This window comes from Gymnogyps californianus, chromosome 3 (genome assembly GCF_018139145.2).
Source record: "Gymnogyps californianus isolate 813 chromosome 3, ASM1813914v2, whole genome shotgun sequence".
In the NCBI taxonomy this organism is placed as follows: domain Eukaryota; kingdom Metazoa; phylum Chordata; class Aves; order Accipitriformes; family Cathartidae; genus Gymnogyps; species Gymnogyps californianus.
This window is the reverse complement of record NC_059473.1, coordinates 69,388,831-69,413,366: the sequence shown is the minus strand read 5'-3', so window position 1 is coordinate 69,413,366 and position 24,536 is coordinate 69,388,831. Positions and strand designations below refer to the sequence as shown.

General features: G+C 40.8%; 1 protein-coding gene across 1 annotated transcript in view; it reads left to right on the top strand.

The window, feature by feature from the left end:
- NKAIN2 (sodium/potassium transporting ATPase interacting 2) overlaps positions 1–12,806 on the top strand; it is a 475,734-nt gene extending 462,928 nt beyond the window's left edge. Inside the window, exons 6-7 of the mRNA XM_050894206.1 lie at positions 7,030–7,111; positions 12,514–12,806. Coding sequence (XP_050750163.1) covers positions 7,030–7,111; positions 12,514–12,523 — 92 coding nt within the window. The 3' untranslated portion in view covers positions 12,524–12,806. The remainder of the gene's footprint in view (positions 1–7,029; positions 7,112–12,513) is intronic.
- The last annotated feature ends 11,730 nt before the right edge of the window (positions 12,807–24,536 follow it).

Sequence of the window (24,536 nt, the reverse complement as noted above, 5' to 3'; positions counted from 1 at the left end):
GGTCTATAAGCTTGACAGATGGCTTGCTGCATTTATCATACATAAAAGGCAGTGCTGACCATTTCAGTCCAGTATTTTTCATTGCTGCAGCTATGCTCCAGCCATTTCCTCCTGGCCTCCGGCTCTTGTCCTTGCCTGCCCTGTCCCTGGTCCCTGTTTCTGCCTTCAGCTGCCTAAGCCTTGCTCGAGCCTCCCAGCCCTTGCTTGGTTACTCCTGCCTGCCTTCATCCTGGCTCCTTTCTGCTCGGCCATGACCCTGCTTCCCATCTCTTTGACACAGTTCCTGCTGTTGGCCAGCCCTGCCTTGCTGAGGCATTGCTCCAGAGCATGGTCTTCCTCGCGTCCTGCCCTGAGGCTCTGCCACTGACCAGACCCCTTCTCCTCCTGGGAGTCTGAGATGCCTTTTGGCTTTCTCTAATTTCTGGACCCTCAGCACCATTCATCTTGGTATTTTCTGCTGGGTACAACCATGAACTGGACTCGCCTTGAATGTAATATCTGCACCCCTGCTTGGTCCTAAGTATAGGGAGTAACAGGCTGAGACCCCTGTCAGTAGCTCTGTAAGGGTAGTGACACCAGGTGGGGCTTATCAGGTTTCACAAACCTGCGCACCTCCCCAGTCCTACATCTTGTCTCAGAAGGGCTGATCAAAGAATTAGCCAGGGGATCAGCAGCAACAGAGACAGAAGAAGATGCTGCAGGCCCTTATCCAACAAGAAACATGATAAGAGGAGAAGAAGCTGGAGGAAAAGCCCCTGTCGAGCAAAAAATTACAGAATAATTTTGACTATCATAAAAGTAAACAGCATGGAGATAGTGGCAGTGGGGCAGAATCTGAGCTGAGAAACTCCACCAAAATTTGTGTAGGGGTTTCCGTTGGCTGGTCCTGTGGCCATCGTAGGGCTCAGAAATGCCATGAGGTTATGGTTCAAAAATCTGTGGTTTTAGTTTCACCTTGCAAATGGGTGAGCTAAGAGCACTCACAGGCCGTTACTGGCTGTTTGGCAGAAATGCAGTTCATTGCACCACAAGAATCAGACCTACTGTCCAAGTCCCTACGCTGTTTCTGAACCCTCCTGTGCCAGCAGGAAGGGCACAGCCTCACATATTGGCAGATGCCCTCCTTCCCCCTGCTTTCCCGGTGCTTGGCTCTATCCCATTTTGTGAGTCTAAATCACTGTGCACTCAGCACAAAGACCATTAACGTTTGATTATCATTGTAAACAAACTTTATTGAGATTGTATTCAAGCAAACCTCCTCCTGTGTGCTATATTGTGGAACAGCCACCAGGCCATGCTCACAGCATAAAAAGGCAGCAGCACTAAAGTGTTTGGAAGTGTCTTCACCAAACAGCGAGGCAGGTAGCAGGATACTGGCAAAGCTGCAGGAGCAAGGGTGTCCCCATATGTTCTTTTATATTTTTTCCCATATGTCATTTCCAAAGTTGTTAAAACCAAGCCTAATTTTATTCGCCTCCATTTTTTCTCAGTTTGGTCAGTTTTTAGCTACCAGCACTTGTGCACAGCTCTCTCTTGCCTCACATACTCACCTCTGCACCAACAGTGCCTCCAGTGATGTTACGAGCTGCAGTTTGTTCGCAGCTGTGTGAAACGCAGCTGGATGACCATGGAGAGGACTGTGTGCGCTGGGTTACCAGTACCCAAATTTGGATAGGAAGAGGTGATCTGACTGTGGTTCCAGCTGCGTGCAAGGGACAGAACACAAGATGGGAGAAAATCTTCTACAGAAACGGAGGAAAGTAGCTCCACAAAGTGTTTGAAACCATCAAAGGGGGGGCGGGGAGAGAGAGAGAGAGAATGGGACAAGCAGCGATAAGGGTGGGGTTGATTTTTTTATGAAAGGAATTTACATGTACTTGTATTGGGAGGGAAATGCAAAAAAAGAGATCAAGAGAAAGAGTCTGTCACTGGGACAAGCAGAAGTTTTACGGAACAAAATTCCTGTGACTGTAGTAAGAAAGAAGGGGAACTGGATGCTAAAAGGAGTGAAAAAAGCTGGCAAACTGAAGAAAGGAGGACTACTTTATCAGTTTGGTCATACAAGAAATGGCAGAGATGGTGTGCAGAGAAACAAGTGGAGACAGGAGGAGGGAAGCGGATGAGGAGGTGATGGGGGTGTCTGGGATGGAACTAATAAAGCTCGAGGAGCCAAGCTGTTTCATTAGGGAGATGGACAAAGTGAAGGAGGAGAGAGGAATCAGTGAGAGAAGTCACCCTCATTACAGAATTATTACCAAAGACATTTTCACTTTTGAAGAAGGAGCCCGGGCAGGAAGCGGATGTGGTGGTGAAGGCAGGGTTGAGTGCTGGCAGTAGATTCACCATTGTGAGAGGCAGGGCCTCACACATCAAGGGCAGGGATGAGATAATCAGCAAAACAAGCAACAGTAGCAAAGGAACAAAGTAAGGAGAGGGTTTGAAAGCAGTCAAGAAGTCATCCATGCTTCAGGTCACAGGTTGGCCAAGTACATGGCTGTTTCTCAACCTTTCCCTTTCCTTTTCTTTGCAGATAAAGCCACCCATCCCCGTCCCCATTCCTAAACTCTATATCCTTTCATATCTAGTCTGCACTGATTTTTGCATACCTACTAAAACGCAAGGAAGCCCATAGCATCACATTTCTATACTTATATGTCCTAAATGACTCTTTGGGTCAGATCCTAAGCTAATATAAATTATCATTGCTTCAATGAAGCCACTGAAGCTAAATATATATATATATTAGCTGAGGATCTGAATCCCTGTGTTTCTGTATTTATACTTTACAGAGGAAAATTTCCATAAGTAGAATAGTGTCTAGTCTTCTGGTTTCTATTCAATATCTTTCCTTTTGCTTTCTACAGGAAGATGTTACTGCTTTTATTCCACGCTGTTTCCTTTCTCTTTTTCCATCTGTTGATTTCATCAGTTTCAACGTTTCTCACTGCAAACTTTCTAGAAAGTCCCTTCTCCCATATGCACATCCATATTAATAGGGTCTTTTTTGTGCATCCCAGTTTAATGGTCCCTCTATACATCACAAACTTCCAGAAATGAAAAATGAGAAACCCATTTATGCCTCTTATCCTGTCCTGACATACACCGGAGACAGTGGGGACTGGGACTGTGAGCAGAGGCTGAAACTTCACATCCCTGTGAGTGCTTAGTAATAGAAAATATGTTCCTATTTTGAGCCATATGTCCTGTCTGTGTTACAGTTGTAACCACAGTCATATGCCTGACAAGCCCCTTAACACCAGCAAAGGAAGAAAATACTCAGGCTGAATTTCTTATAACACATTTTACAGATAAATAGCACTGCTATTATCCTATTCAAGTCCGGCTAGGAAAATAAGCATCTCAGCACCCAATATTTCAAAGGAATGGGATTCTGTGTTTGTTTGTATATGCACATGTGCTTTTACTACAGCAAAACATGACAAAAGAGCCACTTCTGATAACAGTGACATGTAAGATGAATGTAAAATAGAATAGTAAAAAATGTGTTTGACGGATGAGGTTAAGGATGGAAGCCTCTGTAGCGATTCAGCTAATGAGCCTTGTTTTATTCATCTCATGTTACTGCTGCCAGGAATGTATCAGTTGTACGACACTTTTAGTGACCTTTCAGGCACAGCCAGGATAAAATGCCTGCAGAAAGGGCAGCATTTTGCATGCTTTAAGAAACTAGCTCAGAGTCCACAGGGAGCTTTTAGCACAGTCTGGACACCGCAGGCTTTGCAGTGCTGAGAAACTGCCACCATCAAGAAACCTTGCTACAAAGAAATTACTGAAATCCTTTTGTATCGGAGTTCACTTTCTATTACCTACTTTTACCTACCTTGCACAGTTTGCTGTTGCATGTAAGAAGCCATTGTATGCCTACAACAAGGTCACAGTAGTACTCTCTGCCCTACCATCATTTGGTTACACACATGGGAACTTCCACTGTCAGCTGAACACAGAAATGTCTTTACAAGCTTGCCTTGTTTGTCACTTGACAATCTGGCTTGTTAACACTCTGTGTTTACCCTGTGCAACAGGGCAAAGACACAATGCATGCAGAGATATTCAGCATGCATCTTTCTCTCATGCCCACACAAACTCATTTTGCTCAAAGAAATCTTTTTCTTAACACATTGGTTTAGCTTTCTGAAAACAACCCTAAAATCACCCGTAAGACCTTTTGCTCCATGACTGCAAAACAGGGTATCTATGCCTGCAGCCTTCTAATAGTGGTTTACCGGTTGCTTGAAGGATCTTGGGACGTACACAAGACATGCAAAGCAGGACAAATGCATACAAGCAACATTCGTAAAGTGACATGGGTCGACACCAGTGAGACACTCAGTCCAACACAGGTATTTTCTGACTTATGTTGTCAGAGGTCAAGAGTGAGAAAAAAAGGAAAACTGGGCAAGAGAACAACAAACCATAGCTGCAGCAAAGACATGTCCATTCTTTTTGCTGCAATTTTTGTATTTGAATAAGAGGGGGTTTATTTCCTCCCAACCCAGCACTTCACTCAATATGCCTATAGTGAATTCTTCATTCTGTGCCTATAAACATAGTATGCTTCCAAAGACTTGATCACATTGTAATAAAGTTATTCTGATGATTACAGACAGTGAGTAAGTAGGAAGCCACAAATGGCATTTATCTTGATTTTAGCAAGATTTTGACCCTAGGAAAGGTCTGTAAGCAGGCCAGGGAAGCACTGTCCAGATGCAGTCATCACAGGTTGTGTGTAGAATTGTTCAAAACTCTTATTTGAAATTTAGTTATCAGCCAGCTGGGATGACATTTCAGATGGGATCCCACTGGGACCTCGGCTAGGGAAATACTTCTCTTCATTATTTTTGTTAACAGCAAGGATGATAGAGGAGAGAACATTTGTAAAAATTTCAGATGAAACCAGACTGGGAGGGGTATGAGCACTTGTGAAGATAGGATTAGAAGTCAAAATGATCTTGAGAAGTGGCTTGAAATCAAGAAGATGAAATTCAATACAGACAAGTGCAAAAGAACTCCTGTGGGGAAGAATCAATCAGGTGTCTTCAGATAAAATATGGACTACTTGGCTAGACTCCAGTTAGTGTCAAAACATAAAAATAAAGATCTGGTTATTAAGCGTTTGTATGATGCTGTTGAAAAAAGAAATAATAAAAAACAAAAACAAAAAACCCACCATGTTATTCCAGGTAATGTACAGAAGACATGACAGTTGTTCCAGTTAGTCCTGATTTGTGCACCCCACTGTAAGAAAAACATAAGTAGACGGAAGAAGGATCTTCAGGCTTGGAAATTTAGAGGCTTGAAAAACATGGGCCGTGAGAAAAATTTGAAAGAACTAGACATGCTTACATCTGGAAAAGATGGATAGTATGAAAATACTTCTTGAAAATGCTTAAAAGTAGTTATAAAAGAAAAAAAATGGCTCATTTGTCTTCATATAGATAGGAAGAAAAGGCCAAAATGTAGAAAAGTAGTTAATTTGCAGGAAATTACATTTAAATTAGACATCAGGAAGTTAGGCGCAGGGAAAGGCAACACAGAGAGACTATAGAACCTCCTTCATTAGAGATGTCAGGGATTAATTTAGTAAAACATCATTCTGGGATAGGAGTATACGTAACGCTGCCACAGAGCACAGAATCAGCTAAATGATTTCTGCAAGGGCCATTCTTGCTCGGGAAGAAGGTGGATGACAGGTTCAACACATCTGTGGCTGCAATAGAGACATACTGTACCGGTCCAGTCTAGTGTTTCGGTGGCTCTTTGCTTGCAAAGCAAATGGTGGACAGAGGGGTACAAGAATTTGATTTTGTAACATGTCTGGAATGCATGTGACTGTGTTGATAAGTGTGGGGTACCTTAGTATAAAATAACGTTATAAATGCAAGTTTTAAGGACTCCAACCACTGTGAAAGTTCTCAAACCAAGGGTTATAAATTTACATTTTGTGATTTTTATGTGAATGTTACTGCATTTTAGATCCACAAGAAGCTATCCTCTATCAAAGAACCTTTTCTTTTTTTTTTTTACTTTTAATGTACACGGAGCCAGTCTGTTGGTAGCAGTGCCCAGACCTGTGAAAAATGCACTTCCATACCTGAACTCTTTGGCCCTTTTCTATCGAAGTAAAGTCAAATTCACATCTGCTATGTAAGAGACAATATTTCAGGGATGAGAGCTGCCCACAAATAACCCCCAAAAGCCAACAGTTGGGTCTCCTGGTGCAAAGGAAGCAAAGGGTGTGCTTTTACCTGTGTAAAGAAAGTGTTATAGCAGAGAAACAGGGGTCTCAGGCTCAGATGAGATTGAATTGCACTGGAAATTGTTTAAAATAAACATGAGAAGACCATCGGGAACTGGCAATGGTGTGAATTAATAAATAACTCCCACCCTACAACCTTCCTGCAGACCTCCAGCGCCTTGAGAGAAATGCTGGTTTCCTTAGATCTGTGAAGCCTCATCTCTGAAGCTCAGATAAATTGTTCCAACCCTCTGTTCATGCATTTCAACCCAAATGTCAAAGCAGGGAATCAGAGAAACTTCTGTCTCTCAGACAGAGTCGGATCAATGTGCTCTCTCCTCTACATCACTGAACCACAGTATGACAGCAAGCCAGACACAGTAATCACAGTCAGAAGCAATGCATTCATGCCAATAAATAAATGGTTTTCAGCATTTGTAATATCTGAATAGCATGTTGTTTTGTACTCCAGTGAGGTGGTCTACTTGAAAAAGAGGGATGTGTGGCTATTTCTGATAGACAGATGGATGTTATAAATCCCTCATTGTCTTTCTGTGATTTTAAAATTAATTTGATTCTAAAATTAAAAAAGGGACTTTGCCTTTCTCTATTTTTTTTACCCTTTTTCTGCATCTCCACAATTAGCTGGTCTAATTTTAACAGATTATTAGGGGGTCCGTCAAAAATAGTCTGTGTGCTCAGTGGTTCTTGAATGATAGTGCCTATCACTTCTGAAAAGATGTTGCTAATGAAAGCAATTTTCCCCCTTTCAGTTGATTTCATAGGTGGATTTGACTCTTACGGCTATCAAGGTCCACAGAAGACATCTCATTTACAGCTACAGCCCATGTATATGTAAGTACTTAACTTCTGAGATATTCTGCAGAGTGGCAGGCTGATATTAAAGGTTCATTAAGCTGCAAGATGACGTGACTTAAAAATTCAGAATAGGCAGAAGCCTTTTTTGATAGACCGAATTCAAGCTACACTTAAGCACCAAAATTACTCTTCTGTTCAACTATAATGATTTCTTAGGGCGGGATATAATGTGTCACAGTTGTTTAAGTAACACCCACCTCTCACCTGATTTTCCCCCATTTTCATTCAAGCTGGTTCCACTCAGAGGCAATGAGAATTTGGTGTAGTAAAAACTAGTCCGATTTGACAAAACTTGGTTGCAAAAAAGTTTTTTTAATTAAGATTTATCAAAAGTTCAGCCACTTGCCTATTTAGTGGATGCATTTAACATTTGTCTTACCAGTGCATCTGTTCACTGAGGCACCTCTGTACCTCATTTCCAGTCTCCACATTCAAAAAAACCAAAACAAATGTAACAACACATGGCTTTTAAAACCAGTTTGAATGGAAGACAGTATTTTACCTAACCAGTGAGTGACAACTCCATCCACTGCCTAGAAGAGCAGCCTGATATATTTGGGGATTAAATGGGTAATCAAATCTCAGCACATACACACAACTGGAGTACATTCACACTAGAGCTAACACCCAAGCATAGACCAGTCCAGGAATAATCATCTCCAAATATTTCTTGTACGGATGCCAACTGCAATTCAGAACAGTCCTGACTGCCCAGATAAATCTTACCTCACTGCTGCAGCCTTTTGAAATGCTTTTTATTTACCATCACTGGCCTACATGGTAAAAGCACAGCACAGAACAGCTCACAAAGGGGCAACATTTACTTTTTTCCTTTGTTTCTCTTCTGAACATCGCTTTTGAGGAAAAGAACTAAATACAGGCAAACAATATCCATCCCAACATACACTTCCATTCACCCTTGAATGTAATTTCATTTCTTCTGATTAGTGGAAACAAGTCTGCTAATGGATTAGTGGATTTTTGCATGGCACTGGCATTTACTCCTTTATCAGTGGTACGATCAATTCTGCGGTAGTGCTTAGGATTGGGCCCTTTGGGAGCTTTGCTAGGAGCTTTTTAATAATCTCAAATTACAACAGTGCATATCTCCAATGCCATCTTAACTTCAGCTTCCCATCTGTCTGTGCTCAAGTAAAGATTTTTCACCTGCACTTTTGGCAGAGTGCTGAGCATTTAGAAAACGTTATTTCCTTCCTAGTATTATGTGTGGCTCATAGGTACTTAGAACAATTCTAATCCTATTTCTTTCTCAGTATACCATACCTTGTCATCAACATATGGAGCCCTCTAGCTGAGATATTATCCCATTCTCTTTATGCTCTCAGTGTTTCTTCCAGAACAGCAGATTGCATTTACTGAGCATCTTCATACTGACTGGAAAGAAAGCTAGACCTGTGGAAAAAAAGAAGGCAATATTTTTAAGCTTGTAGCTGAGACTAAGTGATATATGATTATTCCATGTAAACTGTGTTCCGCCTTATTTCAATGCTGCGTTCTCACTGGAGTGTAGGTGTCTTAACTGAGAGACAGAAATCAGTATGTGAGCTGACATTTTGTCCAATCAACCCACAAAAGTATTGCCATGTCCCAGCCACAGTCAAACAAAGACATTTCATGTTTCCCTCTGACTGTATAGTATTTGACAAGGTTCTCTGGAATTGCTACAGTCTGTCCTTAAGAGGCTTTTACAGCATTTTGTAATACCTTTCTGTTGTTTACAGCTGAGGCGCACCAGGAACACATGCATATGTATTCACACTGCAGTTGCTCTGTAAATGTAGGCAGACCATTAGCTAGTGGAGTGACAAATTCGAATGTCAAATTAATCAAGCCGTGGTTTGATCTGCTTGTAGCACTATTTACAGTAATATTGCATACTGGAAATCAAAACACACTGATATGATAACAGCAGGCCATACTTGATGTTTTAAAGCTTTATTTGTTGGGAGGAAGGGTTTGGTTCCCTAGGCATCTTGTTCACCAAAGAACATCAGTGTTAGCCTGCATAGTATTCAAGGAGGGGAAAAAAAAAAAAAAAACAGGACTTTACATTACTCTCTGGCCAATGTCACCTGCACTGTACAATGCTCAGCATCTCTAGGGGATGAGTAAAAGCTAAGAATCATTTAACATAGAAAGGGAGAGGAGAGGAGAGGAGAGGAGAGGAGAGGAGAGGAGAGGAGAGGAGAGAGAATAGACCTTCTGCTTTATGGAGTCCATTGCCATACTCTCACCGCTGTCCAAAGTATAATCATATCCATCCAGGATACAACTATACCCATACATATCCGTATAGCTGTATTCATATAACTATTTCCACACCTTTATCAATTGCTACAAAATGTCTTTGAATCCATAGGCAGTGGAGGATATATTAAGCACTATCCTGTCTAATTCCTGCACAAGATCAAGAAAATATGAAGATAGCTTATTGCCACCTCTGCGTCCTCTGTTATTCAGGCTCACACTGGGGTGCAACTCATGTGGAGCTCCGGGTTTATGAGAGAAATAGGAGACAGTTGCCTTTAAATCATCTGCTTACTAACTATATCCAAAGGCACAATAACACCTCTTTTTGTTGTCTGTGGTGTGGTAGTACCTATAGGTGTGCTAGGCATGCTACAAAAGTGAAGAAGATCATATGACCTCAGCTTTGAAGAGCTTACCAAAACAGTATCAGCTTCTAATGGTTGTACAGATTCTGTCAAAATGCAAATTTCAACATGTATTGCAGTAATAAGCACAGAGAACCCCCCATATATTTCCCTGATCGATTCATATACAGAAATAGTACAAATCTTAAAGACATGTAGAGTTGTGTGACAGGTCTCAGTCATCACCCACATACTGCTTGCTGACATGAATTGATTTAGTGGATTGCAATGACAGAATTCCATCAACACAAACCTTTATTTCAATTCAAGCCAGATAGATTTACATCCAAGTGATTTAAATCAATTTTAACTGTTTTATACATGCACAGTTTAATTATTATCCTGAAGGAATGCTGGGTTTAGTAATTGCTAACTGTTAAGACACACTGTTTTGTAACCATTTTCTTCCTGTGTGCTAAAGTTAGCACTTCATTTTGTTAATTTGGAGGTTATATTGAATCTACACAAACTTACACGTGCAATTAAATAATTATATTGATTTATTCAGGCTCCTCATGTTTACATTTCTATTGTGTCAGGACTTTTTTATCTAAAGAATTATTACTTTTTATTTCTGACTTCAGTCAAGGTCTACTTATAAGAATATTCCAGTTCAGTTTAAACGCACACAGTACATTCACGTGGAATTTCATCAGTTATGCAAAACTACCGTAAATGAACAGGATACTTAAGGAAAAAAAATCTTGATTTATGAAAAAGAAGCATTATCTGTAGATAGTGAATTGAGGTGACTATCTCCAGCTACTGTTTCCTTAAATAGTCCAGAATTATTAGATTCAGGCTCACTTTGTTTCTTTTCTCTATATTTTAGGCTTTGAATTCCAGTCACAGCTCTCCTTATCATGTCTCCCAATTTCACATTTAATTTAAATCAGCTTACTTTTTAAAGAGAAAAATATATGTAGTTTTAAATTATTTTAAATAAAACACTGGTGTTTTGGGGGAGAATTCTTATCATGACGTTTATCTACCTGTTATAAATGGCTTTTTTTTATTATTTAAGTGCCAACAGTGTGCTCTATGCTGTACAAGCCAAGAAGCCTAGACAGTCCCTTCAAAATGAATACGCTTTTTAAAGAGAATGGGACAAAACTGGTGCTCATGTACCTCCTTGCAGTGTGACCACAGCTGATGTACTAAAAAGCAGCTTCCTGGCATTCTGTGCAGGAGATGCCAGTGCTCATTTCCAGACCATGGGACAAGAACACAATAAGATGGTGGAAATCAATTGTCAAGAGAAAATTCTGCTCTTGGGAGGTGACCAAGAAAGGTGACTAAACACTCCGTGGCACTGATTCTGCTGCACATGAAAAAACACAGTTATAGTTGTGGAACAAGACTGCACTGCATGATCACTGCTCTAAAAACAGTAGGAAGGAGGGAGGGGAGAGAGATTTTTCTTTACGTTTTTCACCGTAAACTTGTTTGCTCAAGAAAAGAAGAAGTGAAGCAAAAAAAAAAAGCATGCATGTCTGATGCTGATGCCTAATGCACTGGAGAAATTGCTCAAAAGCAGTTCAGCCCTGAAGTGAAGCTTGCTCTCCTCGCGTTCTGTGAAGTCTGAGAATCTTTGCATTATATATATGTATACACACATACTATATATGCATAGAAACACACACACCCATATGCACACAGACCCCTTTACATATATGTGTGTATATATATATGCCCACTTATGTGTATTCCGCTACACAAGACATTGTAGGCATTGCTTTTCACTAGAAGGCACTTAACGATAGTTTCTGGCTAATGGGATCCTACCTTTCACCAAATGTTAGAGGGATTTCAAGACAATAACTCAGGGACAGAGGAGTGTAGGAGGGGTTAATGTATTTGCCTTAGTACCTGGTCCCATCTTTTCTCTCTGTTGTATTTACATGTGCATTATGCTGGTCATGGTCTCCCAGTCTGAGGCTGCAGGTATTTGTCTAGATAATTGCACATACTGAAGGTACTACCTACATTACCATTCACTTGAAGTATAAATGAAACATAAGCAAGATGCAAAAAACAGCACATAAAGTATAACCACCGTGACACTCAGCAAGTTCATGCAGTACAAATCTGCTGCATTATTATCTCCTCATATTTGTGGGATTCAGACATTATGGGCAACATTTCATTTAAATAAACTACCAGCTAAGCCTTGTCTAGCAACCAACAACATCTTGTCTGTTTTAGACTGAAAGCTGGAGTTACAAAACACAGGTTTGGGACAACACTGTTCAGGAGTACAGGGCTGTGGCACTCGCACATGCAGTCTGCTTTGCAAGTGAGCCTTGGGTGGCTTTCCCAGGCACCTGCGATTCAGCCCTTCTGTCCTCATACTGTGTCATTTCTTGCTTTTACAAAGACAGCTACATTTCTGATGGATTATTGTAGGTCAGGTCATCTTCCAGTTGACCCATGGATATCTAGTTAAGACTATAATTAAATATCACTCCTGCCTAGAATGGTTTAGAAAACCTGTGCTGACTTCTCTGACAATGTTCCAAAGAGAGCCAAGCGATCACCTGAGCAAACACTTTGTCTTTCTGTGCTCTTCATCCCATGTGTGGCTGAACTGTTACTGGTTGGTGGCTTACACTTGCTTGCAAAAGGGCACCAGAGCAGCAGGGCAGTGATCAGATAGGTATATGGTGGATTATAAGTATCATTCTTTTTCTGTCTTTCTTCTAGGTCAAAGTAAACATGGGCACTACGCAACGTGGGCTGGAGGACCTGTCAAAGAAACTGTTTCAGGATGGCCTTCTGGTTCTTCAAAGAGCAAAAAAAATCCAGTTTGTGTGCTAAAAAAAAAAAGCAAGCTGATTGAACAGTGAGACAAAAAACAACAGACACCTTCAGCCCTTCTTTCTAACAGGTACTAAGGGAGATGCCCCAGACCTCCACCTTGGACCTCCTGCCTCCCAGCACCAGAGGGCCAGAGCATTGGTGCCATCCTCTGGCTCTTCCCTACCCTGGCCACTGCCAGCGCAGCCCATCTGGATTAAGAATGAACCCAGCCCATTCGGTGCTTTCAGAGCCCCCTCCGCACTCCTGGCCGTGTTGAGTCCTCTTACTCAACACAACACTAAAAATACCAGAATGACCTTGCAGCAGAAGTCAATAGACAGCGCGTTGTCTGCCCTGAAGGCTGTACAGTTCATACTTGCCTTAACCCAACTGCGTTGCACATCAGAGAAACTCCGTGCAAGCTTTCTGAAGTAACGTCCTTTAGGCTCAACATGCTGCTGTTAATTCTGAACGATTTCTAAGTCAGTGGTTTTCTTCTGTTTGGTTTTGTTTTGTTTTCATGTCAGGGAATAAGGCTCTGCTGCTCCACGGCTCCAGAGCGACCAAGTAGAAAACTGCCAGCTGTCTGAGAAGTGCTTTACTTTTGAGGCTCCACAGTGGTCAAGAAACAAACAGTTTATAATGGTTAAAAAGAAAAAAAAAGAAATGAGACCTTTTGGGGGTCGGGGTGGGGAAAAGGGTAACATAAACTAATAATTGAACCTACTGGAAATAAGCAGCAGAAACAGTGCTTCTTAATCCCGCTGTTTTTATTTATCGCACTGTAGGTGCTTTTATAGCTATCTCTAAATGTCTTTTACTAACTACAGAGACATCTGCAGATTTCTATCAACAAAGGCCAACTGAATATGTACTAGCTATGTTTACTCTTTTATATCTAATTTCAACTGAAAATTCTCTGTAAGTGAGCTTTTTTTTTCTAATTGCACCATAAGGGATCCATATATTTTATTTTTTTGTTTCAGTTGGGGAGGGCGGGGAGGGACTAGTTGAGTTGAAGAAATATTGGAGACCTTTTTGTGGTATATTTGGGGGATCTGTTGTGTGTTAGAATGTGTATTTTATCTTCCTGTATTATTGTGGCTGAAAAAAAAACTGTGCTGTTACGTAGTTGGCAACAAGATGCCTTTGGGAATTTTGCTAGTAGGTCAATGTGTATATGAAATACTCTGAACTCCTAGGAACATATGTTTTGTTCTACATCTGATCTGTATTTTCAAGCACTTAGGTGGCTTTCATTAGGAAAAACCCAATATTTTGCTCAGGCTTTTCGGAAACTTGGATTGTCATTGTTTCTTTGCTCAGACCTTGCATAGGCAAACGTACGCACCTACCACACCTGAGGTGACCACGTAGCTTTTGAGGGCAAAAGGGAAGGTCAGCACTTGGAAAGGCTCGAGATGCCCCCGAGCAACTCCATTTTCCTTGCTGGCCAAACCCTCGCACCCGCGCGGCTCCCGAGCTCCCACAGCCTGCGCGCTCACGCCACTCATCCATCCCTGTACAAACCAGTGCCCTTTGCTGTGTCTGCATGGATGTACAGTGTCACAAGCAACAACTCTGGACAATGACAGAGGAACAGGCATTCACCAGTGAAAATAAGATATGGGACATGTTCAGGAACTATACGTACATTTATTCAGTGAGATTTTTTTATATATATATATGTGTGTGTGTGTGTGTGTGTGTATGTCTATGTATATAAAATACACAGGAATAACTATTGACAGGGGCTGCATAACCCAGAAAGCATCTGATGCACAGGGCCAAGAGCTCCAGGCCCAGATCCTGCTAGGGATTTCCTGCCTGAATCAAGCATGTCCACCAGGCCTGATCCCATAAAGCATTCATTGCTGACTTGGATCTCAAATTTAACTTTTCAGACTTCGGTACCTGAAATTCTGAGTTCATTCTGGGTAGCGCTGCTTTTCACCCCCTGGAAAATCATGCAACTTCCAAGTGCCAGGCTGAAATTTCCCATAACTTGAAAAGTTTTGAAAGTGTCTACTTTTATGTAGTATTAAATATAGCAGATGTATAGTATTAAACACAATGTAGAGGTTTAAATGGAATGAAAATGTCATAACAGGGTATTTTAGCTTTTCCTGTATACCAGTTAATCAAAATCACATTTCTAGAAGAAAATTTTTAACTTGAAAAGAAACCAGTTTAGGCACCTAAGCAGCAATCCAATTTTCAGAAGACAATTTTTCATACCTTTCAGTGATTTCCCATGGAATGGTGGCTACTGGTAGTTAGCAATTTTAGAAGTCAGACAATTTAATGAAGTGTCTACACGTAGGTTTTAGGCCTGATTTTAATCTAGAAAATTTTGGCCTTACTTTCTCTGTGTCTTAGTCTTCCCATCTATAAAACGGGAATAATATGTGCCTCACAGGTTTTTTGTGAGGTTTGAATAGTTAGTGTTTGTGAAGTGCTTAGGAAATAGGAAGCACATCTAACTATTAAGGATTACAATATAAATGCGTATTCATATATTACATATAGAGTAGATATACACACACTCACATACACACAGTATACATATATATACACATACATACGTATATGAAGCTGGTATTCATAACCCTGCTTAAGTTGCAGTTAGAGCACCACCATTAAAAAGAAATTAGGACTGTTGACTACTAAACTAAATGATTAGTGGACAGATCTCTTCTGGAAGCAGTTTAGAGCACAGTAATGTGAGAATATCTGGATGACATTTTTGATTTGTACAGCTGTATCCTCCTCAAAATCCAGTAAAGAATGTTATTTTTCTAGGCTGGGCTTTTGTTATAAACTTAAATATTCAGAAGGCAAGAGATACAATCCAAATGTGTCTTTTTTTTCTTTTCTTTTTGGCATTTGTTAATTCTGAATGTATTTTTAACAAAAGTGATTTTTTTGACTTACTAGTGTAATTTGCATTTAAAAAAAAATAAATGGAAAAAATATAGGTTTCCAAGCTATTCATGGCCCCCTGCTGCTATTCACAACTCACAGGAAACTTAGAATTACTGTTCCCAACTGAGCAACAATGCAGAATAAAGAATCCTATTACATTTACATGATGACAATACCGATCTGTGCAGTGCATGGATGTGACAGCACTGAAAAGAAATTGCCAGGTCATGACACCATTTTAACTCTGTCATAGGTAGCAGATATTTTCATTATCACTGACACTAAAAGGTTTCTTTTACAAGACTGACTGCAATAGACTCTTCACTTAGAAAACGGGGCTTTTTTGCCCACTCATCAGGAATTTTAAGCCTATGATAGGTTTACAGTTGCCAGCAGTGTTAAGTATTGCAAAAGTAATCCTTGTTAAGAAGGAGCTATGCAACATGGATATTTCCATTGCATTAATATTCTTTTATATGCTGTTCATTGTCCCTACACTGAAATGATGAAATCCTGTCTTAGGCAACGTCTTTATAGAGCTCACATACATTGACAGCTTGCCTGAGGTCATTTAATAAAGGCGGAGCAGAAGAGTATACATTTCGAGATACTCGGTCCTGCTCTCCTAAGACTATGCCTTAGAAAGAGAGTTCATTAATTATTGTCATTAGGATTTTTTATGCCATAATTATAGTGCAAGTGATACTTTTCAGTCAGGTAAGGAGAAACGGTTTGTGGTCCACTTGCTTAATTTAAGTACTGGTTGCAACACTCAACTGCCGTACAGCATTTTGACAAAGGCTAGTGCAGCATGTATTGATCCCTGGATGTCTCCGGATAGGAGTGGCTATTAACTCAGTGTCTGAAGGTTTTGATCACTTGCATTCTCACCCTCCATTTGAGCACACTGATAGCAGGCAAAGCAAAACTCCGTACACCATGAATCCTTCCAGCTTGTAATATTTTCATTTCCAGTCTTCTGTTTTATTTTTAAACGCAATTACTCAGAGGATGAGGATTTTTCTCACAAGGATGGAAAGCCCCATGAATAGTCTATGTATATGTATTGCTTGCTTGCTTTCCACTGATGAGTCTCTTCAACATAGCTGAGATGAAATTGATAGACTTTTTGAGCTTGTTTTCTAGCTAATCTGAATCTGGCTTCTTCCCAGTGCATGTGGATTGGCAACAGACACTAAAGGTGAGCCAGGTTTTATTGAAGAACTGATGCATAGAAATACTGCAGACAGCACTGTGTCCACTGCTCCTTGGAGAAAGATGTAGACAGTTGTTATGCTAATCAGTCCGCTCCAAACTATGTGCAATATTAAATGTAATTACCATGCATAAAAGAAACTGCCCTTTAGATTGTAGTTATTCATTCACGTATAGAAGTGGCACGGCACAGCACAGAATGAGTCAGTAAAAGGTGTTTCCTTCCTGTAGTCACTAATACGCTTCATCCCCAGCCATGGATTGGAGAAATCGGCTCTGTTTGGTCTCATGTCCTGACAAGTCCCTCTGTTCAGACCTTCACCAAGAGGGGCAATTGCAGCCAGTTGGAGTTGTGACCTTTGCATAGCCGAGTGGGATAGAAAGAAAGATATTGTACCAAATGTGGAGTTTTAAGTAGCATCATACATGCATTTGTTGCGCATCTCCATATGTACAAAAGAAGGGTCTTTTAAAATGTACTCTTCCTTTATCTCTCAGAAACTGAGACAGATAATGTCTTTTACAACTGTCTTCCAAATCCTGCCAAGGTCACTAAAAAGTTTTTTCATCAGGTGCAGTCAAAACACCATCTTTTCTGCTCTCTGTTGAGTAGAAGACTTAGCTCTTGGGACTTTCAGTTGCCTTGGGATTATTGTTTTGGATAGATAGGAGCACTGTGAAACCTGAGAATTAAAAAAAATTGCTTGTGATCATCTCTGATTCAAAATTAAGTCTCCTGTACAAAAGCCAGACTTCTGCATTCACCAGTGGAAGAGGATCTTTGCTGCCATCTGTTACCTAACCACTTGCCTAGCTTTGCCTTTGTCCTGCTGGGAAATAGGTTATATGGAGCTAAACGTGAAGAAGCATGTTCATATTCAGCTTGTGCTCTTCAATAGTCTTCTGTTCTGCCACACAGGATGCTATTTCATACATATTTCATTTCTTTCTCCCTGTCACTATCTTCTTGTCCCATTCTTACTCTCCCCCTCTGCCTGAACACCACTCCAAATACCCTCCCAAAATTACGTACTGCTCTTTGTCACATCCATTGTTTCAAACTGTTCACATAATGATGGTGATGACAGTCATGGAGGACGGTGTCACTGTGGATATGTGCAAAACTGGAAGAAGAGGAAGCACAAAGGCTATGTACATCCTCCAGAGGCCCCAGACACAGAGAGACACTTAAGAGAACAGTAAAGGCTGGCAGCGTTACAGAAGCTGAGAGGTACAGCAAGCCCTAGTAGGAATCATTTTCAAATGTGCAATTACATTTGCTAAAGCTATAGTTCAGTGCATACACAGAGAGTCATAAATATCCAGAGCTACAAAAGGCACAGGTGTACTAGAAGAAAATTCATAGAAAATGTGTTTGTGAACACGTTGACTGAATCAGTTTCACATTTCAGTCTCTTCAAATTTGTCTCAGTTTTTTTTTTTCCTCTTGCAAACATTTGGATGGTTGGTTTCTATGCACGCAAGTGAACTTTTTGTTCCTAGGAGAACATGTAAGTATGTGCAATTTTATTAATTTACATGGGATTCTCAGTATTCATGCATCTATGTGCATTTGTACTAAATGTTGGCTCATTTCTCTCTGTCATACATACATACACACACACATACATACCTGTTATTTGAGTATATTTCATGGTGGGGATACAAAACCACACACACAGTCTCTCCCCTTCTCTACTTAGCTTCTCCTATCCCTCCTCTCAAGAGATTCAAAGTCCCAAGTGTTTATTTTTCAGATGGGCATTCTGTATACAAAAATTACAATTTCTGATACTTACTGGATGTACAAGCATGGTACAACCTATGAACACAGTAAATAAGACAGTCTTTTCTGCAAAGAGTTTATATGTTAAATAAAGTAAGTAAATGAGAACATTTAAATTAAAAAAAAAAAAAGAAAAAGAAAAATATTATCTCAGTCCCACTCTGCTGTTAAATTTTGATTAATCAAAAAAGTGGGGTGCCAAAAAAATTCATGAAAAGGAGAAGGGCAGGCAAAATGGAACTTGGAGTACAATTATAAGGTGATACAGTTAGTTTAAGCATGTACATATGACAGTTGAGTAAAAGAATCAGCCAATTATATCTCACTAGAGTATCCAATTAATTTATGATAGCTCCATATAGATGTATTGTATCATATCCTACATTTTAAAGGCATCTAAAGCAGTAGCTATGGAAGAAGAACAACATTGAAGGGACTGCAAATTGATGCCATCACAAAAGGTTGATGGATTGATTCAATTAATCAGTAAGTCATTTCTAAGAGTTCTGCAGGGATTTATTTACCAAACACTTACATTGTTTATTTTGCTCTCTGGAGGGTATGTGTACTGTCATTTTTCTTCATTATTCTTCTTGTTTCATTCATCAATTTCTGACAGATATTTTCATGCCGATATGTGGCATGTTACGCATGTAAATTGTCCACATTTACTGATTTAAAGCAAGAGACTCCAAGCCTCCAGTAGCTGAGAACTTTTGTTTGTTTCCCTCAGGTCCTGAGAAATACTAGGCATCTATAATTAATGTAAAGATGTGTTTTCCATTTAATCGTTGCTTTCACTGTCTGCTCAACAAGGCACGGATGTAAGGTCTTGCCTAGCGTAACATGTGGGTACCTGCTTAAACTTTAGACAGAAACTTACTATGAAAAACATTTTGAACACTGTTGATGCTACATAAAATAACTGTTTCATCTTTGGTTTGGCCTTATATTTTGTAGTTCAAATCCAGGAAAACAACGCAAGAATGTTTTAAGAATGTCAGCAGTTTCACTATGTTTTCCATAGGATTAGATAACTTCTCTATTTTAATATTGTCATAGTACATGCTTCAAAGTCAATACATAGAAATGGCCAAATTAGAACAAATCACAGATTACAAAATGGCAGATGCTGAGCACGACAGAGGTTTGTGAAGGATGAAGAACTGAAACTGAAAGGAAACCATGCTTTGAAAGTGCCGAGTCTCATTTGGACAAATATTTTTATTTTAAACTATATCAGGAACACTGAACCTCTAAATAAAAAAAACACATTTCTCATGTGTTCATTGCATACATATAAGTAGCATGGGTGTGATTTTCAGGCATCTTCAGCACTGGCCAAAATCTGACCCCACTTTTAGGTGGCTAGGAACAACTTCTCAGGAAAAGTAAAAGATCACAGTCCCAGTGACAAGAGCCATGGCAGCCTGCATCGTGTGATGGCCTTCCCCAGTGGATTTAGAAAACTCCACCCTATCTATTAAACTGGAGGGCATCAGAAAGATGGAGGCAAGAAAATGAAAGTACAACATTTAAAGACTAATGAAGATGTTAGCAGAGTGAAACCATGGTACAAGTCTGATTACAATCAAAAAGTTTGTGCTGCAAAGGTAATGGGGAGGATGACTGCAAAAAACAAGGATAAGATGTCACAGGAAACCATGTCAGCATGAACGAGGGGCTGAGCCCTATACCAGATACCCCTGGCTGACTTAAAGGTGTAACAGTGCCTGGACTGCATGAACGATGGTGCTGTGCTGCTCCTTGTGTCTGCAAAGATGATCTGGGATCAAGAAAGGCAGCACATGGACACATTGTAGGTGGTGGCAACACACAGGCAACGATTTCAGAAAGCCATGTAACACACAGCCAGCACCATTTGCCTCTGTCTTCCCATTTTTCTCTGTCCACCAGTTTTGTTCTCTTGAGATTGTTTCCGATAATGCAAATAGTTGCTAGAATTCTTGTTCTTAGCTTTGATCAAAAGCTATTTCCTGCTTCCTAACAAGTTTGAAAATTCCCCCCCCAAATAAAATGGGCTGTAGTCTTAGGTACAAAATGTTTAGTTCTATCCCCAGGTCTGGTTTATAACAGACAGATGGGGATAGACACTTCTCAGTGGTGCCCAGTGACAGGACCACAGGCAATGGGCACAAAATGAAACACAAGGCACAAAATGAAACACAGGAGGTTCCCTCTGAACATCAGGAAAGACTTTCTTACTGTGAGGATGACCGAGCAGTGACACAGGTTGCCCAGAGAGGTTGTGCTGTCTTCATCCTTGGAGATGTTCAAACCCTGACTGGACACGGTCCTGGGCAACCTACTGTAGGTGGCCCTGCTTGAGCAGGGGGGTTGGACTAAACGATCACCAGAGGCACCTTTCAGCCTCAGCCATTCTCTGACTGTGATTCACCTCTCATCTAAGCTGCATTTGTTTTCCATTGGAAATATTCCTGGCATCTCAAAAGGATGCAAATATCTTGCTTGTTGTGCTGAGGGAGTCTCAGAATTAACCTTTGTAGTGAAAATAAGAGTTTTCTGTATTAAAAAAAGCTTTCAGGAAGAGCATCAGTTTCCAAAATGTGTTGGTTATTATTTTTCCTTTCTCTGAGTCTCCTGTAGTTGGCTACCTGGATAAAATCCCAGTTCCATTAAGGTCAGTAGGAATTTTGCTGTTTGTTCCAGTGAGAATTCAGGTTTTCACTCTTTGCAATTAAGATGCCTGAATATTTGCTTTGCTTGAAAAACAAAACCCCACAGCAATTACCCCCAATAATTTTTAAATATCTCTACAAAATTTCTGATTTTTTCCCCTTTCATGCTCAGCATTTGTGAAATGCATGGTCTGATGATATAAAAAATTTTATCTATACTCATTTGTGCTGACCTACATAACTTGCTCATTGCCACATTTGTGCCAGTAAAATCTTTCTATCATTCCCACTCTTCTGTGTATTTCATTTCATGTGAATGAATATCACTCCAGGGGATTAGCACCCTGGCAGACTTTCTGCCAAACATGAGTATTAAGGAGGAATCAAAAGACATTTGCATAGCTATTTGGCCAATGTGATAGTGGGAATCTGCTACATGACCTCTTTTCCCTTTATAAATAAATGTTAAATATTAGTTGTAACCTACAATTCTCAGTCTAAGTATTTCACGTCCTTCTAGCTTCTTGCTCAATTGCACAGAGCTCTTCAGACTTGATAAGTTTTCCATTGAGCAAACTAATTCAGCAGCAGGGAAATTTTTGCACATAAACAGAAAGATAAAGCACAACCTCAAAAGACTGGCTAGTAATATCCAGTGCTTCTGGAAATCCAGTACTTTTGCCAAAAGTATCACTCAGTCTGGAGTTTTTCCTGTGCAAAAAAATGCCTTTCCTTCATTAATTCACAGCCTGAAATGTAGTTCCTGACAAAACTCTGTCCAAGTGAGACCTCCGCCCTGACAGTCACTGACATGCACAACCCCATATTCTGCTCCACGAAAGGAAATATGTAAGAAACTAGCACTGCTTCCTCAGGCCTGTTCCCTTGAGTTTGTCTTTCTCACACCTGGATGCTTGAGACTGTTGCCCCATGACAGTCTCAGTTCTCACGACCATGTTGGGTAACCAAACTGAACCACTGGTGAGTGCCAATTAAAAATAAGCAAGGTGTCTATGTCCTTAGTGACAAAGCATCCAAGGTGTCAGTGGTGCTGTGCCACCTGAGCAGGGCCAGCTGCAGGCACACGTGAAGCGGAGAAGCCCTTCAAGCAGGGGCAGCCAGGGAGGGCAGCAAGATCTACCGCCCTGTTCCCTGCTCCCTGCTCCCTGCTCCCTGCTCCCTGCTCCCTGCTCCTGCCAGAGCCCCAAACACCCGCAGTCAGCACTGGCTCCAGCACCAGCAGTTCCCAGAGGTGACCAACGGTACCGTTCAAGAGGCCACGTCCTCCTGGCACCAGCAGGGAAAGCAAGTCTGGATCTGCAGGAATCTCTTCCCAGGTCTCTGTTTTAACTCTGATCATGCCTTTCTTGTAGGAGAAGCAGTCACTTTTGTCTGGCTCCAGCTTTTTATATTTGAGGTGACAAAGCCCTGCCTTGCTTCACTCCTCAGAGACTTTGCACTTGCTAAAGATTTAGTTCAATTAGAGGAAAGAGTTTTGGCAAGCAGGGACAAACACTCCAAAACTTTCTCATTAGGAAAGTTATAGCTCAGGTGCGCTTCTGAAAAATAAACTTTAGGTGAGAAAAGCTAAGTCACTGTTTGAACTTGAACATATTCAGGCCTCTTTTATGGATGACATCTTGAGTCACATGCATAATTATTTTGTGTCATTTTACTACTGCTTATTGATGTACTTACCTGCTTTATTTATTTATTATTTTATAATTCCTCATTTCTGTGGGGAACATTTTACATTTAGAAAAATCAAAGGAAATAGCAGGACAAATTGACATGAAAGTGTTAGACAACAGCAGAGGACTTAACCATCAGGATCAATCTCAGAAGCCATCCCCAAACTCAGACCTACAGACCATTTACACTGAAAAAAACTTAGTTCTGGAAGCCATCCAAATTATGGCCAGAAGCTCTGTTTAACTCAGGTTGTTAAATTCTGTTTAACTGGGTCGACCGGTCACTCCCCCAGATCATCTCCCAGTCCTATCTCCTTTGCTGTAGCTTGCTCTCTTAAGGGCTCCAGGCTTGTGAAATGGAAGTTTTATTCAATTTTTGTCGCTGCATTATTCCTTTTCTGCACTTCACTTTTCATCTCTATTGTCTGTAACAGAACCTAGAGAGAGAGACCAGACTGATTCCTAGAAGGACCTGCTGGCATGTAAAACTATGGGACTTTCTGGGGAAATACAGATGGGGAAGGGTCCCTCAGGCTGAGCCTTCTCAAACATTACGGGGCTGTTTGCAGTTGTAAAGAATCGGACTCAGCAGCCCAAGCTGTCCCTTCAGGCACCTTATTTCTGTGGTGTCCGTAAGGAGAGTTAACCTCAAACCAGACGCCCAGTTTCACTGAAAGTCAGCAGATCTTAAACTCTTCTTGGGTATTTAGCTTCTTAGGCCTTTTTGAAAGCCCCACTAATGTTTATTTTCATTTTCAAATTCCTCTGAAATGGAACAGAAAATCAGTGCTCTGTGATTAGACCCTGTGGACAGGTACACTTCACTCATCAGGCTAAATAAATGCAGTAATTTGATTCAGCTCTCAAGTTTCAGGCCTCCACATATATTACACTCTGCTAATTTCCCTGAGATTTTTCACAGCTTGTATGGAGAGAGAAACAGAAACTTCATCCACATCTGCGCTGGTATTTTTATTTTGCCACTGGTGACTTTTGTTTGAGCTCCTGATATAACGGATGCATGTCAGTAATAACAAAAATAGCTGATGTGCAACAGCCCACGCACTGCGACAGTTTGTACAATACTTTGTTATCCTCTAACTCCATCACTTCAGAATCCCTTCCTCTCCCATCTGTCCTAAACAAGTGGGAGAGGCTTTTTGCCAGAAAATGCATTTTTTTAAAATACCTCTCTGGAGGATAGCATAACAACTCTGCCTTAAGAAAAATGTTGTTAGCCCTTCCCATGTGTCAGAAGAGAAGCTGCTACTAATTATAACTAAGATCCTGTCAGTTATCTGAATTCACTGGTAATTCTCATAAGATCCTGAAGAAAGTGAGCAAACACATTAACAGGGATGTGCCAGCAGCAAGTCACTATAATTCCCTTCCCAGCTTTCTAAAACCTACTGCGGGCTTCCAGCAGGTGCGGCGTTGTGCTGCAGCCCACGAAACACCTGGGGCCGGCGCGGGCGGCCTGATCCAGGCTAGCAGCTGTCTCGAAACAGGCACATCCATAGCAGGCGAGCAGTGCGATAGCTGACGATTTTTTTAACGTATCTGGAGCATACTGGAGATTTGGACAACAGAGGGAAAAATCTGTCACTCGGGCTCCTTTACCTGAGCACCTAAGTGGGAAAAAACCCTTAA